The sequence below is a fragment of the Aotus nancymaae genome, unplaced genomic scaffold, assembly GCF_030222135.1.
Source record: "Aotus nancymaae isolate 86718 unplaced genomic scaffold, 86718_ANA_hifiasm-v0.15.2.pri h1tg000097l, whole genome shotgun sequence".
Taxonomy (NCBI): domain Eukaryota; kingdom Metazoa; phylum Chordata; class Mammalia; order Primates; family Aotidae; genus Aotus; species Aotus nancymaae.
Window position 1 is genome coordinate 2,401,285 of NW_026988512.1, and position 14,552 is coordinate 2,415,836.

Genomic DNA, 14,552 nt, shown 5'->3' on the forward strand with positions numbered 1-14,552 from the left:
GTGACTGCAAAACAGTAAGGGTTGCTGCCAGTTTCTTCTTCTATCTTTGTCCCAGAAGGATATCTGTCAGATGTCAGCCTGAGCTCTCCTTCATGAAGTGTTGCTTTGGATATATGGGGGTCGGGTATACGGGGGTTGGGGAGCTGCTTGAGGAGACTGTCCCTTATAGGAGCTCAGGTTCTGAGCGTGAGCTCCATTGTTCTGTTCAGAGCTGCTGGGCAGGTACATTTAAGTCGGCTGCAGCAGAACTCAAAACCACCTTTTTTTTTCCCAGGTGCTCTGTCCTGGGAAGGTGGGGCTCTATTTATAAATTCTTGATGTGCTGCTGCCTTTTTTCAGAGATGCCCTGCCCAGCGAGGAGGTAGCCTAGTCACAGTCTGCCTGCAGAGGCGTTGCTGAGCTGCCATGGGCTCTGCCCAGCTGCTGTGTGAACGTCCTTGCAGTTTTGTTTACAGAGGTACAGTTAGAACTGCCTCAGTAATGGCTGACTGTCTCTGTAAGGGTGGACCACCTCAGTATTGGGGGACTGCCTCGGTAGTGGTGGACTGCTTCGGTAATGGCAGACACCCTTCCCCCCACAGAGCTGGACCGTCCCGGGTCCAGCTATGCTTGCTGTGAAACTCTCAATCCAGACCATTTCAGATTGCTGGTCTTTGTGGGGGTGGGACTGGCCATGCCAGATCACCTGGCTCCCTGTTTCAGCCCCCATTTTTACAGTTGAATGGGTGACTCTGTCTCCCAGGCCTCCCAGGCACCAGTTGAAACGGTGCCCAGATTTGTGTGAGTTTTTGTGCGGAGACCCACTGCGCTGGCTGAAACAGCCGTGCTGGAGACTCATGGCACTTTTCCGCCTGGGAATCTCCTGGTCTGTGGGCAGTAAAAATTCATTTGGAAATGTGGTGATCACTCACCCTCTGCATTTTCACTGGGAACTGCAATCCAGAGCTGTTCTTATTTGGCCGTCTTAGATTGTCTCCTGTTTTCTTCTTTCTATATTCTTTGGGTGAGCAAAAGTCATACTTTGATTATTTTTCTATGAGTTCAGCAAAAAATGGATTCTAACTTTTAAACTTTTGAAAATTCTCTTCCAAAAATTCATTCTCATCCTTTTCTTCTTCAGTCCTGTGTCCCCACATCCTACCACTTCACACGCTCGACTTCCACGTGTTAATCCACGCCCTTGTTTACAGTGGCTCAGTGAGCTCTGAATCCACTTACAGGTACTACAGAACCAGCCACGATGCTCCTTTTTGTCCCCTTAGAGGTTATGAAATAATTCCTCAAAGTTTCTCCTTTTCTCATCGTACTAAAATGTCCTTTTCTTTATAAAATCTTTTGTCTTTTTAGCCTTAATAACCTTTTTAATGGTGTTGCGGTTTCTTTTTTTCTTTGTTTGTTTTGTTTTTGGGGTTTTTTCTGAGATGGAGTTTTGCTCTTGTTGCCCAGGCTGGAAGTGCAATGGTGTGATCTCAGCTCACCACAACTTCCACTTCCCGGGTTTAAGCGATTTTCCTGCCTCAGCCTCCTGAGTAGCTGGGATTACAGGCATGTGCCACCACACCCAGCTGATTTTTGTATTTTTAGTAGAGATGGGGTTTCTCCATGTCGGTCAGGCTGGTCTGGAACTCCTGACCTCAGGTAGTCCACCTGCCTCGGCCTCCCAAAGTGCTGGGATTACAGGTGTGAGCCGCCACGCCTGGCGACTGGTGTTGAGTTTTATATTAAAGGTAACAGCTCAGTTGAAGTGTGTTAACTCATACGTCGTCTGGGTGAGCACAGTGCCATCCAGTGTGTGTGTGCGTGTGCATGCGTACTGGAAGGAAGTAAACCAAACATTGATGGTGATTGGATTAGAACAATGGATTATAAGTGGCCTTGAAAAGTAGTATTAGGATTACACTGCTTTCATGATTACTAAATGCCAGTCAGAACTTACATCTTCAATTGAAAGTACATCTGGCCAGGCACAGTGGCTCACACCTGTAATCCCAGCACCTTGGGAGGCTGATTCGGGCAGATCACCTGAAGTCGGGAGTTCAAGACCAGGCTGACCAACATGCAGAAACCCTGTCTCTACTAAAAAAATACAAAATTAGCCGGGCATGGTGGTGCATGTCTGTAATCCCAGCTACTCGGGAGAATCGCTTAAACCCAGGAGGCGGAGGTTGCTGTGAGCCGAGATTGCGCCATTGCACTCCAGCCTGGGCGACGAGAGTGAAACTCTGTCAAAAGAAAGAAAGAAAAAGATAGAGAGAGAGAGAAGGAAGGAAGGAAGAAAAGGAAGAAAGGAAGAAAGAAAAAAAGAAAGAAAGAAGAAAGAAAGAGGCACCCTGGCTGGGCCCGCACAGTGGCTCACGTCTGTAATCCCAGATCTCTGGGAGGCTGAGGCAGATGGATCACTGGAGGCCAGGAGTTCGAGACCAGCCTGGCCAACATGGTGAAACCCCATTTCTACTAAAAATACAAAAATTAGCTGGATGTGGTGGCCACCTGTAATCCCAGCTACTCAGGCGGCTGAGGCAGGAAAATCGCTTAAACCCGGGAGGCACAGGCTGCGGTGAGATGAGATTTCGCCATTGCACTCCAGCCTAGGGAACAGGAGCGAAACTCCGTCTCAAAAAGAGTGAGATAGGCTTCCTGTGTCTGTTTAATGTCCACTTTCCCCCCAAAGTCTAAACTCAATGGAGAGGTGATTTGAGGTTTCTACTGTGGGATGGAGAAGAGCTGAGTGTGTTTTCAGGGAGAAAGGTGGCTGTAAAGGGAGACAGAAAGGAGCCTCCCAAGGCAGAGGAAGGGGCTGGCAAGTCCTTCCAGCAGCAGCAGGACCGTGCCCCACTTGGGGTCGCACTTGAGGGGTGCAGTCCTCAGCAGGCAGGGGATGTGTGCGGCTCAGGGAGGCAGGGTCCAATTACGAAGGCCTCCAGTCTTGACAGAATCCTGGGCATTGGAGAAGTCAAAGACCGAGCTGCTGGCTCCAGGGGACCATGTGGGCCGAGCATGGACCCCAGCTGTGGTCAAGGCGGCCTGGAGGTTACAGGACTGTGCCACATTTTGGGGACCACAAAAGCCTTCCAGATTCAGTTGCTCCCACAGGGAAAGGGCTGGAAGGCCTGCGATGACTGAGACTGGATTTCCAGCCAGTTCCATGGAAGGCTACCTTTATTTTATTTGATTTCTTGAAAATAAAGGTGAAACTTTCTGCACACCTGGATTGGTGGTGGCTGATTCACTGCTGAGGCCGTTATAAATTCTCAGCGGGCGCGGAGCACAATTCAGAGGGATGAGCAATCAGAGCCTGGCTCCTTCCTCCCTGCGTTCCCGCAACGTTCTCAAGCATTTGCAGGTGACATGCTCTGGACACTGAGAGACGCAGGTCTGGAGACCAAACTCCCCCTCCCCCAGGAGCTGGTGGTGTAGGAAGGGAGGCCAGGCAGGGCCACGACATCGCAATGTGAAGGTCTCTGAGACTAAAGTCCTGAGGAACAGACAGAGGGCTCCAGAGCTCAGGGCTCCGGGTCCTGGCCAGACCCCAGGATACAATGGCTCCTTACCCAGCACCCTCTGGGTGTCTCAAACGTGCTAATGGCACACACAGGAGGGTTAAAATAAGAAATTTAAAAATTGGACTAAATTGGCCAGGCTTGGTGGCTCATGCCTGAAATCCCAGCACTTTGGGAGGCTGAAGCAGGCAGATCACGAGGTCAGGAGTTCAAGACCAGCCTGGGCAACACAGTGAAACCTCGTCTCTACTAAAATACAAAACAATTAGCTGGACGTGGTGGCAGACACCTGTAATCCCAGCTACTCGGGAGGCTGAGGTGGGAGAATTGCTTGAACTCAGGATGTGGAGGTTGCAGTGAGCCAAGATTATGCCACTACACTCCAGCCTGGGTGACAGAGTGAGACTCTGTCTCAAAAAAAAAAAAAAAAAAAAAAAAACTGGACTAAGATAGAATTCCTCCGTGCCCTGGAGTGGGTTCCTCCGCGCCCTGGGGCGGGTTCCTCCGCGCCCTGGGGCGGGTTCCTCCAGCACTGAGTTGCCATCCAGGTAGGTGCTGGCTCCCACCCTGCCCTCTTGTCTGTCTAGCCCTGGCTTTGTATTTGCCCTTCATTGGATGTACTACGCACTCATCAAGGGCCCTCTGGGTGTGCACAGACTGAACTAGATGAAATCTGATCAACTGTAAAGAAGAAAAGATGGCGTTTTCAGTGTCCAAGTCTCATACATAAAACACCAGTAACCTCCCACTCTGCTGTCCGCTGTAATGACCAGAAGGTCAGCCTGGTGGGTTAAAGGAGCCACAGAGAATGTGCTGATATTAACACACGTGGGAACCACCAGAGAAGGGAGGCTCTAGGACACACTCATGACTCTCAGGTCCAACCTAAAAAGAGAACAGAGAGGCAGGGCACAGTGGCTCACGCCTGTAATTCCAGCACTTTGGGAAGCCGAGGTGGATGGATCACCTGAGGTCAGGAGTTCAAGACCAGCCTGGTCAACAAGGTGAATCTCGGTCACTACAAAAATTAGCCGGACATGATGGTGGGTGCCTGTAATCCCAGTCACTTGGGAGGCTAAGGAGGGAGAATGGCTTGAACCAGGGAGGTGGAGGTTGTAGTGAGCCGAGAATGTGCCACTGTACTCCAGCCTGGGCAACAGAGTGAGACTCCAACTCAAAAAAAAAAAAAAAGAAAGAGAAAGAAAGAAGGGAAGGAAGGAAGGAAAGAAGGGAGAGAGGGAGGGAGGAAGGAAGGGAGGAAGGAAGGAAGGAAGGAGAGAAGGAAGGAAGGAAAGAAGGGAGGGAGGGAGGAAGGAAGGGAGGAAGGAAGCAAGGAAAGAGAGGTCAGGAGCAGTGGCTCAAAGCTGTAATCCTAGCACTTTGGGAGGTCAAGGTGAGTGGATTACCTGAGGTCAGGAGTTGAAGAACAGCCTTGCCAACATGTTGAAACCCCGACTGTACTAAAAATACAAAAATCAGCCAGGCACAGTGGTGGGTGCCTGTAATCCCAGCTACTAGGGAGGCTGAGGCAGGAAAATGGCTTGAACCCTGGAGGTGGAGGTTGCAGTAAGCCGAGATTGTGCCACTGCACTCCAGCCTGGGTAACAGAGTAAGATTTTGTCTCAGAAAAAAAAAAAAGAAGAAGAAGAAGAAGAAAAAGAAAAGAAAATAATATAGAGAAATAGTGGGGATGAGACACTTCTCACTCACTTCCAGGGTGGACGTGGTAAAGTGTGCTTCTCCTGTACGCAGATCCCAACCGTAAGAAAAGCAGTGCAGAACATTCAGAAGTTGTCTAGCTTCATCCTTTCTCCAGTGCGCTGCATCTCTTGCAAGGGAGCAAATTAATAAGTCAGGAGTTAGGACCCAGAGATATGTTTTAGACTTACACGGTCTGACAGCCGACTGCAAATCAATGCGTGCACTTTGAGAAGCAGCGCACCCAGCGAGAGCGGCGGAGGCGTTTTATTCCACTCCAGGTGTGGCTCTCCTCTTGGGTTCCACTTCGGATTTTGAACCCCTGTGTTTTCTTTTCAAAACCCCTTTTTCCAAGGGAAATGCTCTGTCGTTAAAAAGGAAGAAATTGTCTTTCTGAAACTGACATCACGATGCTCACGGATTTTATGCTGGTTCTCATCGTCCTTGGCATCCCTTCCTCAGGTAAGCCCAAGTCACACTGAATTAAAACTACAACCGCAGAATTATTTAAGCAGAGGAGGCAAAACTATGGTGTTGATAATGTTAGAATTACAAAGTGTAATACACAGGATATATTTAGGAGAACCCTTAAAATATGGCCCAAATGAGCCATTCTGTGAGATGTGGGGGGGGGGGGTTGCTGAAGAAATCATATCTATGAATTTCATAATGTTTATGTTTTTGTGATTTGCTGTGTTTCTCCTTCTGAATCACTACAAGCTTGATAACAAGACACAAAAGCAGGAAAAATGTTGCTGAATCCACCGAGCACTACTCAGAGAATTGTTCAAATATTTGGCACAAAAATTTACTATATCAATATTCTTCTGTCATATTTACTAATAATTTCTATATCTGTGTTTAGATATTTAATTTTGTCCAATATGCCCTGTAGACCTATAAAAATATTTTCTAAATTTGTGTATGTAGGTAGATTTAGAATGTTTGTATATCACAGTTGAACACAAGTGTTTCAAATGTCTACGAATATGTGTGTGTTTTATATGACTATTAACAACTGAATATAGAGGAATTTTTGATAGGGATAAAGGACAAATAAAAGGAAAGAGTGAGAGACACACAGAGAGAGAACAGAAAGAGAAAAGGAAAGGGAGAAAGTGCTGAAAGGCTCTGGGGGCTGGTCGTTTGCACCAGTCAGTTTCCTGGGTTTGGGAATCATTTCACCTCCTGTGTAACTTGAGAACAGAAAGTTTCCCCATTGAGTCAGAAACCATCTGAAACCACAGCCAGATGGCGAGAAAAGTGTCGGTCCACTAGCAATTTGTATTAATTTCTCAGTAGTATTTTTGCCACGTTTGATTATCATAATTTCCAAATGGAGAGCTGGAGGCACTGAGGGAGGTTTGCCCAAATCCAGAAATAAATTCTGCATTTCGAGGTCCCAGGGCGGCGAGGCACCTGAACGTTATCCTGTTGCCAGAAATGACCTTTTCTCAGACCAAGGACTCGAAGTCAAACAGGAATTTCTAAATGCAGAAAGCCTCAAACTCAGTTTCAAATATCATGAACTGTTGACTTTTCAAAGTCTTAAATGCAGTTTGCCAATCACAAAAATAAGAAGAAACTTCTGTGTGTTTGAGCTTACAATTAATGTATGTGTGTCTGATGTTTTCCTGTCTTTATTATTCTATTTACTATAAAATAATGGATTCTTACCACTCTTTTCCCAGGGAATGATTTCACTCAATGCTTAGAGAGGGTGTTTAGCATAAACGCTCGTGGTTCAGCTAAGCCTCGTGCTGTATGTACAATCATGATTACGTAAGACAGCTGGCATTGCCTGGCACCTGGCATCGGTCTCCATTGTGTGGGCTGCAAGTGTTTGGGAAGGTTGTGTGACCTCTTACAGATCTATAATAAATCTAATAATCTGTGATAAATCTTACATCTGTGAGTATTTCTAGATTCATCAGCATCTGCTCATGTTTTAAAACCTGTCCCACATTTCCTTACCTTTTTTAACTTTACTACTCATTGTAAAGAAAATAGTTTCCTTTTGTTATACAAAACCACTTTTTTCAAATTACAAGAGGCAAGCCCTTGATTTTTATATTTCTGGCTTTGGTATAAAGATCCTCGGGTGTGGCCGTGGGATGTCTCTCATACTGCTATTTCATATTTTGTGTGTGGTGTCTGCTCTTAAAAAGCAGGGGGTGTATCCTATTTATCTTCCCATCTTTCTTACAACATGATGATATGGTAAGGCACCATGTGTTTATTCATTCAATAAATATTTATTAAACATCTACTGTATACTAGGAATGGTTCCAGTATGTAGGAATGCAAGAGGAAATTTTTTTTTTTGAGATGGAGTATGCTCTGTCACCCAGGCTGGAGTGCAGTGGCACAATCTTAGCTCACTGCAACCTCTACCTCCCGGGTTCAAGCGATTCTCCTGCCTCAGCCTTACACTTAGCTGGGACTACAGGCATGCACCACCACACCCAGCTACCTTTTGTATTTTTAGTAGAAACAGGGTTTCTCCATGTTGGTCAGGCTGGTCTCGAACTCCTGACCTCATAATCCGCCCCCTCCTCGGTCTCCCAAAGTGCTGGGATTACAGGCGTGAGCCACCAAGCCCAGCCAGAAATTAAAACAAAGCCATTCTAATAAATTCTCCACTGGATGTGGTGGCTCATGCCTATAATCCCAGCACTTTGGGAGGCCCAGGCAAGTGGATCACCTCAGGTCAGGAGTTCAAGATCAGCCTGGCCAACTTTGTGAAACCCCGTCTCTACTAATAATACAAAAAATTAGCCGGGCAGGGTGACGTGCACCTATGATCACAGCTATTCGGGAGGCAGAGGCAGGAGAATCGCTTGAACTCAGAAGCGGGAGGTTGTAGTGAGCCAAGATCGTGCCATTGCACTCCAGCTTGGGCAACAAGAGCGAAACTCCATCTCAAAAAAAAACGTTCTCATGCTAGCAAGAATCCATTAAATATCCATCCTTTGACTTCACCATGAAGGCTAACTCTATGGGTTGACAGAAGAGGCTGCCGTATTTGTGATATGCTTTTTTTTTTTTTTTGGCAAGGTGGCAATAGTGGAAGGAAAAACCAAAATACCAAAATATACCAAAAGGCATCCAAACAAAAAAAATTCACATTTCCCAATCATCTCTGCTGAGATATGGATTTCTTCCATTATTTTTTGTCCTGGCTGAGGATAAAAAATGGCATTATCAGTAAAACCATGAATGATCCTGAAGATTTTTATGAAATCCTGTTCATAAAATTATGAACAGATGCTGATGCAGCCAGAAATACTCAGATGTGTGATTTATCGCCGGTGATTGGATTTAGTGTAGACCTGTGAGAGAGAAAAGTTTTATCTATTAAGTCTTATCAGTTATTTATACCTGAGAGTGAGTTTGTCAGAGTTTGCTGAAAGTGGATGTGGAGATGGAGGTAGGAAGAGAGCAGGGGCATCTGCGAGACTGAGGAAAGGAAATAAAATCAAGAATAAACAGACCAAGGTTTGGCTGGGTGCAATGGTTCACGTCTGTAATCTAACATTTTGGGAGCCCAAAGGAGGATCACTTGAGCCCCGGAGCTCAAGACCAGCCTGGGCAACATAGTGAGAGACATCTGTCTCTACAAAAATATTTAAAAATTAGCCAGGCTTGGTGGCGTGTTCCAGATACTTGGGAGGCTGAGGCAGGAGGATCACATGAGCCCAGGAGGTCAAGGCCGCAGTGAGCTATGATGATGCCACTGCGCTCCAGCTTGGGCAACAGAGCAAGACTCCACCAAAAAAAAAAAGAATAAAGAGACCAGAACGTCAAGTCTTCAGTTCCAAAGGAAGATTTCTTTGTCTTGAGCTGTTACTAGGCACCTCATCATCATCTTTCATGATTTCGTTCAGCGGGGGCTGACAGAGCCCCAGCCCCTCACAGGGTGAGTCTCCAGTCTGCTGGTCGCTGTGTTACTTTTTCCTGACCGCCCCGAGCGAAGGGCTGCTCCCCAGTCACAGGCACATCTTAAACTTCAGCTGTCTTTTGTACCTTGAAAACAGTAAATATCTGGCGTTAATAGGCTACATTTTGTAGATGTTTCATGGACGCAAAGACCCTAAAAGCCCAGGAGGTGTGAGCTGCTAGAGGCCTTGGCCATCACCCGAGGGATGCTTGGAATGCTTGGATGTTAAATGCTTGGAATCAAAACGAGAAGCCATGGTCTCTAAATCTGAGTCCAGTGCCTCTAAATGTTAAATAAATATTTGTTGGGTTCTTGTCCTAACGAGTGATGACTTTGGCAAGGGAGTCAGCCTTCCAAGCCAAGAGCAACACGCTCTCCCGGAGCCTGTCCCAGCCTGAGCTCAGTGCACAGATGACCAGCGTCAGATCCCTGTTCCTGCCTCTGAACTGAAGCCTTCGCGCTCGCTCTCTGGAGCCCTCTGGCTCTCCATCTTCCTTCCTCTGCCCGTGGAGTTGTCTGTCTGACCCCAGAGGAAAAATATATATTTATGTAAAATAGTAACAAGCATTTATTTATTTACTTATCACAGCCTCACTGCACCACCCAGGGTGATCTCAAACTCCTGGCCTCAAGCAATCCTCCTGCCTCAGCCTCCAAGTAACTGGGATTTATAGGTGTGAACCACCACATCCAGCCCCAGAGGAAATATTTTGACAAAGAAAAATGAAACAAAGATTAAGCAAGGAGGCCGGGCAAGGTGGGTGGCTCACGCCTGTAATCCCAGCACTTTGGGAGGCTGAGTCAGGCAGATCACCTGAAGTCAGGAGTTCGAGACCAGCCTGACCAACATGGTGAAACGCTGTCTCTACTAAAAATACAAAAAATTAGTCTGGTGTAGTGGTGGGCTCTTGTAATCCCAGCTACTCAGGAGGCTGAGGCAGTAAAATCGCTTGAACCCAGAAGGCGATGGTTGCAGTGAGCTGAGATCGCGCCACTCCAGCCTGGGCAATAGAGCGAGACTCTATCTTAAAGAAAAGGATTAAGCAAGGAGGAGCAGGAGAGAAAAAGGGAGAACAGGGATTTAGGGGAGCAGCAAAACTCCTTTTTTACCAACAGAAGTGGTGGAAAGCGTAACAGGCAGCGAACACTCTCTGAAGCCACGTTGTTAGACAAGTGTGTGTGTTTGGGGCTGAGGGGAGAGGGACTCAAAGCAAAGAAATGTGGGGTGCACACGGCCACATGTGAGGCGTGAACGTGCCCTCGCTGTGGAGCATGGGACGTCCTCCTCCAGGGAGCACAACCACAGCAGTGCCCACTGCGGAGGCCTCAGGCAAAGGGCCCTGTGCCCGGCGCTGACAACAGCGGGAGTCTCGAGTGCATGACACAACGCGTCACCAAGGCGGAGAGTCTCCCTACAGCCAGACAAATGCTGTTTGTGATTGGTTTGAGAATATCATTCTTCCAGATAGGAGATTGCTTTAAATAACAGTAAAGCATTCTGGAAAATACAATGCTAACAGCAAATCATCAAAAATAGCAATAACAGCAAATATATGTATATGGAATTGAATGTTTGGAATAAGGGAAGACGGCTGGCCTGGCCGCCAGAAGCCATGCAGGCCACCAATAGCTGGGCGACCCTGGGCAAGGCTCCTTCAATGCCCCAGTATCTTCACCTGTAAAACGAGGGGCTGGGATGGTCCTGGAGGCCCTTCTTGGCTTTATTGTCTCAGCTTTATTATCAGTTCACTTTTCCTTCCTCCTTCATCGTGGCTGAAATTGGGTCCAAGCTTTTCTAACAGATACAGCCACGGCCGGGCGTGGTGGCTCACGCCTGTAATCCCAGCACTTTGGGAGACCAAGTCGGGCTGATCACTTGAGATCAGGATTTGAGACCAGCCTGAACAACATGGCGAAACCCCGTCTCTACTAAAAATTCAAAAGTTAGCTGGGCGTGGTGGTGCACACCTGTAATCTCAGCTACTAGGGAAGCTGAGGCACGAGAATCGCTTGAACCTGGGAGGCAAAGGTTGCCGTGAACCGAGATCATGGCACTGCACTCCAGCCGGGTTGACAGAGCAAGATTCCGCCTCAAAAAACAACAACAAAAAGCAACCACAATGGGGGGAACTCATCTTCCAAGAAAAAATTCTTGATTTCTCAATGGATTGCTGAGATGGATTTTAGAATATTGTGATTCATTTAAAATATAAGTCAATTTGCAAAAATGTGATCTATGCATAACTTTCCAGGAATCCATTTATTTCTTAATTCAAACACCACGTGTCCTGGAAACCTCGCGTGCATCTGTGACTTTACACCCTCGGGAGCAGGGAGCCAGGCCGGCTCTGCCTCATTCCCCTGGGTCACAGAAAGCCCCGTTATGGCTTTTTGTTCATGTGTTCATTTGTTCATTCATCAAACATCATCAAATATTTATGGAGGCCCTGCCTGGTCTCAAAGGATCAACTGTGAGAAGCATTTGGCCTTTCTCGTAATGCTCCGTTTCACAAGAAGGACAACCCAGGAACACTTCCAGCCTGTCCTCTAAGTCTGCTCCAGTAATGCCAGGGACTTCAGCTTCTATTTTGGAAAGGTTCTGGAAATTTGCAGATATTAGGCGGAAAGCATTTCATCTTTGGCTTTTTTTGTTAGGGGGATGAAGTCTGTTTTGGTCAGAACAGATTTGCATTAGTCAGGCTACCATCACAATATACCACAGACTGGGGTTTAACGACAGACAGTTCTGGAGGCTGGAAGTCTGTGATCAAGTGCTGGAAAGTCAGTTTCTGGTGAGGGCTCTCTGCCTGGCTTACGGACAGCTGCCTTCTTGCTGTATCCTCACTTGGTTTGTCCTCTGTGCCTCCTCCTCATAGGCTTTGTCTTTAAATACAGTCACATTGGGGGTTAGGGTGTCAACATTTGATTTTCGAGGGATGTAAACATTCAGTCCCTACCAGCCAGTACAGTTCATGCTTTTTGTTAATTCAGACGGAAGGTGCGTCTTCTGACAGTGGTAACACAGGTGGAGATGTATGCTGTGCCTGAAAGAGCACAGCTGCTCGCCGCCCCTGGATCTTGGTGAAGAGCAGGATTCCCGAATCTTCGCAGTGGGTACAGCTGCCTAAGTGCAAATGCTAAGCACGTCAGGTCAGAATTTTAGATGTTCCCTGTCAACGTGCAACTCCACCTCCTTTCAGAATGACTGGACAATTTTCCTGTTGGGAAAGGAAGTTCATGGTCACAGTCCCCACTCTTCTTTGGGAACCCTCTCTTATGTGTCCAAAACTCTCTCAGCTCAGCGTTGTCTGAGCTAATGGGGTGTGTGTGTGTGTGTGTGTGTGTGTGCATGCACACACATGCACGTGTGTTGGTTCAGGCATCATTCAGTTGTCTTCTGCCTCCCTGGAGTGCCTTCATGCATTGTGAGATGGTATCTTCAGTAATTTATGCTAATTTGGCTGACCCGGGACTCAGGGACTCTGCAGGAACTACAGCACCCCAGCACCTCGCAGCTAGTCAAGTGGTGCAAGCAGCCGTCAGGGCTGGGTTCAGGTCTCTGTCAGTGGCTACAGTGGCTTAACCAAACAGGAGATTGCTTTTCTCACATACCAAGAAATCTGGAGGTCAATAGTACAGGGCTATCAGAAACCCAGGTTCTGTGTGTCTTTCCATTCTGCCCCCTACGTGTGTAGCTTTCAGCAGGTTTGCAAGACACATGAGTGGCCGACTCTCCAGTTCCAGGCAAAAAGAAGGAGATTGACATGTCGGATCAAGTCCATCCTTTCTAACAACCTTTCCTGTAAACACCCCAATCCCAACAGCTTCTAATTGCATCTAATTGGCTACATGTTTCATAGGCTGTTCCCAGCTGCAAGGGAGCCAGGAGCTGAGCTTTGTAAGCTGGCACCATGCAACCCTGAATAAATTTAGCATCTGTTGCCAAGGAAAAGGGGGAAATGGCTGTTGGGCAGGGAACTCCAGTGTCTGCCACAGTGCTGTTGTGGTTTGAATGTGTTCCCCAAAGTTCACGTGCTGGAAATTTGACACCCAACACAGTAGTGTTGGGGGGTGGGGCCTAATGACAGGTGTTTGGGTCATGAATGGATTTATGCCATTATCACAGAAGGGGCTGGCCACCTCTTGTCTCTCTCACCCGCTCTTTGCTCTTCTATCATGTTTGATGCAGCAAGAAGGCCCTCACCAGATGCCGGTCCCTCGATCTTGGACTTCCCAGTCTCTAGAACCATGAGCCAATAAATTTCTGTTCATTATAAATGCCCCAGGTTGTGGTGTTCTGTTACAGCAGCACAAAACAGGTGAAGACAAGTGCCTTTCAAACAGTATTTTCTGCCTTAGCGGAGGGGGCTGCCTGCCCTGGGGATGACTGGAGGAGGACAGCTGCCTAAGTGCAAATGCTAAGCATGTCAGGGCAGAATTTTAGATTTCCCCTTTCAACGTGCAACTCCACCTCCTTTCAGAGTGACTGGACAATTTTTCTGTTGGGAAAGGAAGTTCATGTGTCCTCACTGCTTCCCTCTTCTTGAACAGTTCACCTCCGGTCCCAACTCTCCAGGTGCCCCTCAGCAAAACAAAGGCCATGAAGCTGACTGCATCGTTGCTAGAGTGTTTATCCACTCAACAGCCATCAGCTCAGCAGCTACTGGGTGACAGTCACCGTTCTAGGAGCCAGGAGTGCAGGAGTGAGGAAGACAATCCCCGACTTCCTGGAGCTGGCATCATCTAGGAAGGGCAGACAATAATAAACCGATAAATGTGGTATGATTAGGTCCTCCACTGGAAGATAAAATACCCTAAGAGGATGGAGAGGGAGGAATTTTTAAATAGTGTAGCCTGAAATGACTTTCTCAAGGAAATGATGTTTGAGCAAAGACTGGACAAGGGAAGGGATGGCTGTGGGCTCTCAGGGTAAGGGGGAGAGAGAGCTTTCCCCAGGCAGATGCATTCTGGCTTGTTCTGGGAATTGCAGACTGGCTTGAGGGCTGGGGAGGAGGGTGTGGGCAGCATGGTGGGGGGTGCACAGTCAGGGCCACATGGGGCCGGGGAGACTGTGGTGGGACTTCAGATGTTTCTTTCTGAGCGTGATGGGCAACCATCTGGAGGGCTTAGCAGGGAACTGACATCATCCTCTCTAGCTGTTGCGTGGGAAATGGACTGTGGAAAGGTCAAAAGTGGAAACAATTAGGAAGCAGTGCAGGAGTCCCAGAGAGAGCATCTGTGTTCTCAGCGTGGCCCCGGTGGAGACGGTGGGGAACAAGCAGGACTGGGACGCAGGCTGAAGGATGTTAAGACCCAGCGTGGGTTGGAAGAAAGAGAGGAGTCAAGGATGACTTCAGGAGCATCCCCCTGAGCAAATGCACACCTCGCCCCCTAGAGGCTCTGGGGTTTCTCTC

At 47.6% G+C, this 14,552-nt stretch overlaps 1 protein-coding gene across 1 annotated transcript in view; it reads left to right on the forward strand.

Annotated features, from left to right (window-relative positions):
* Window positions 1-5,414: 5,414 nt before the first annotated feature.
* CHRNB3 (cholinergic receptor nicotinic beta 3 subunit) overlaps window positions 5,415-14,552 on the forward strand; it is a 36,670-nt gene continuing 27,532 nt past the window's right edge. Inside the window, exon 1 of the mRNA XM_012475989.2 lies at window positions 5,415-5,660. Coding sequence (XP_012331412.2) covers window positions 5,609-5,660 — 52 coding nt within the window. The 5' untranslated portion in view covers window positions 5,415-5,608. The remainder of the gene's footprint in view (window positions 5,661-14,552) is intronic.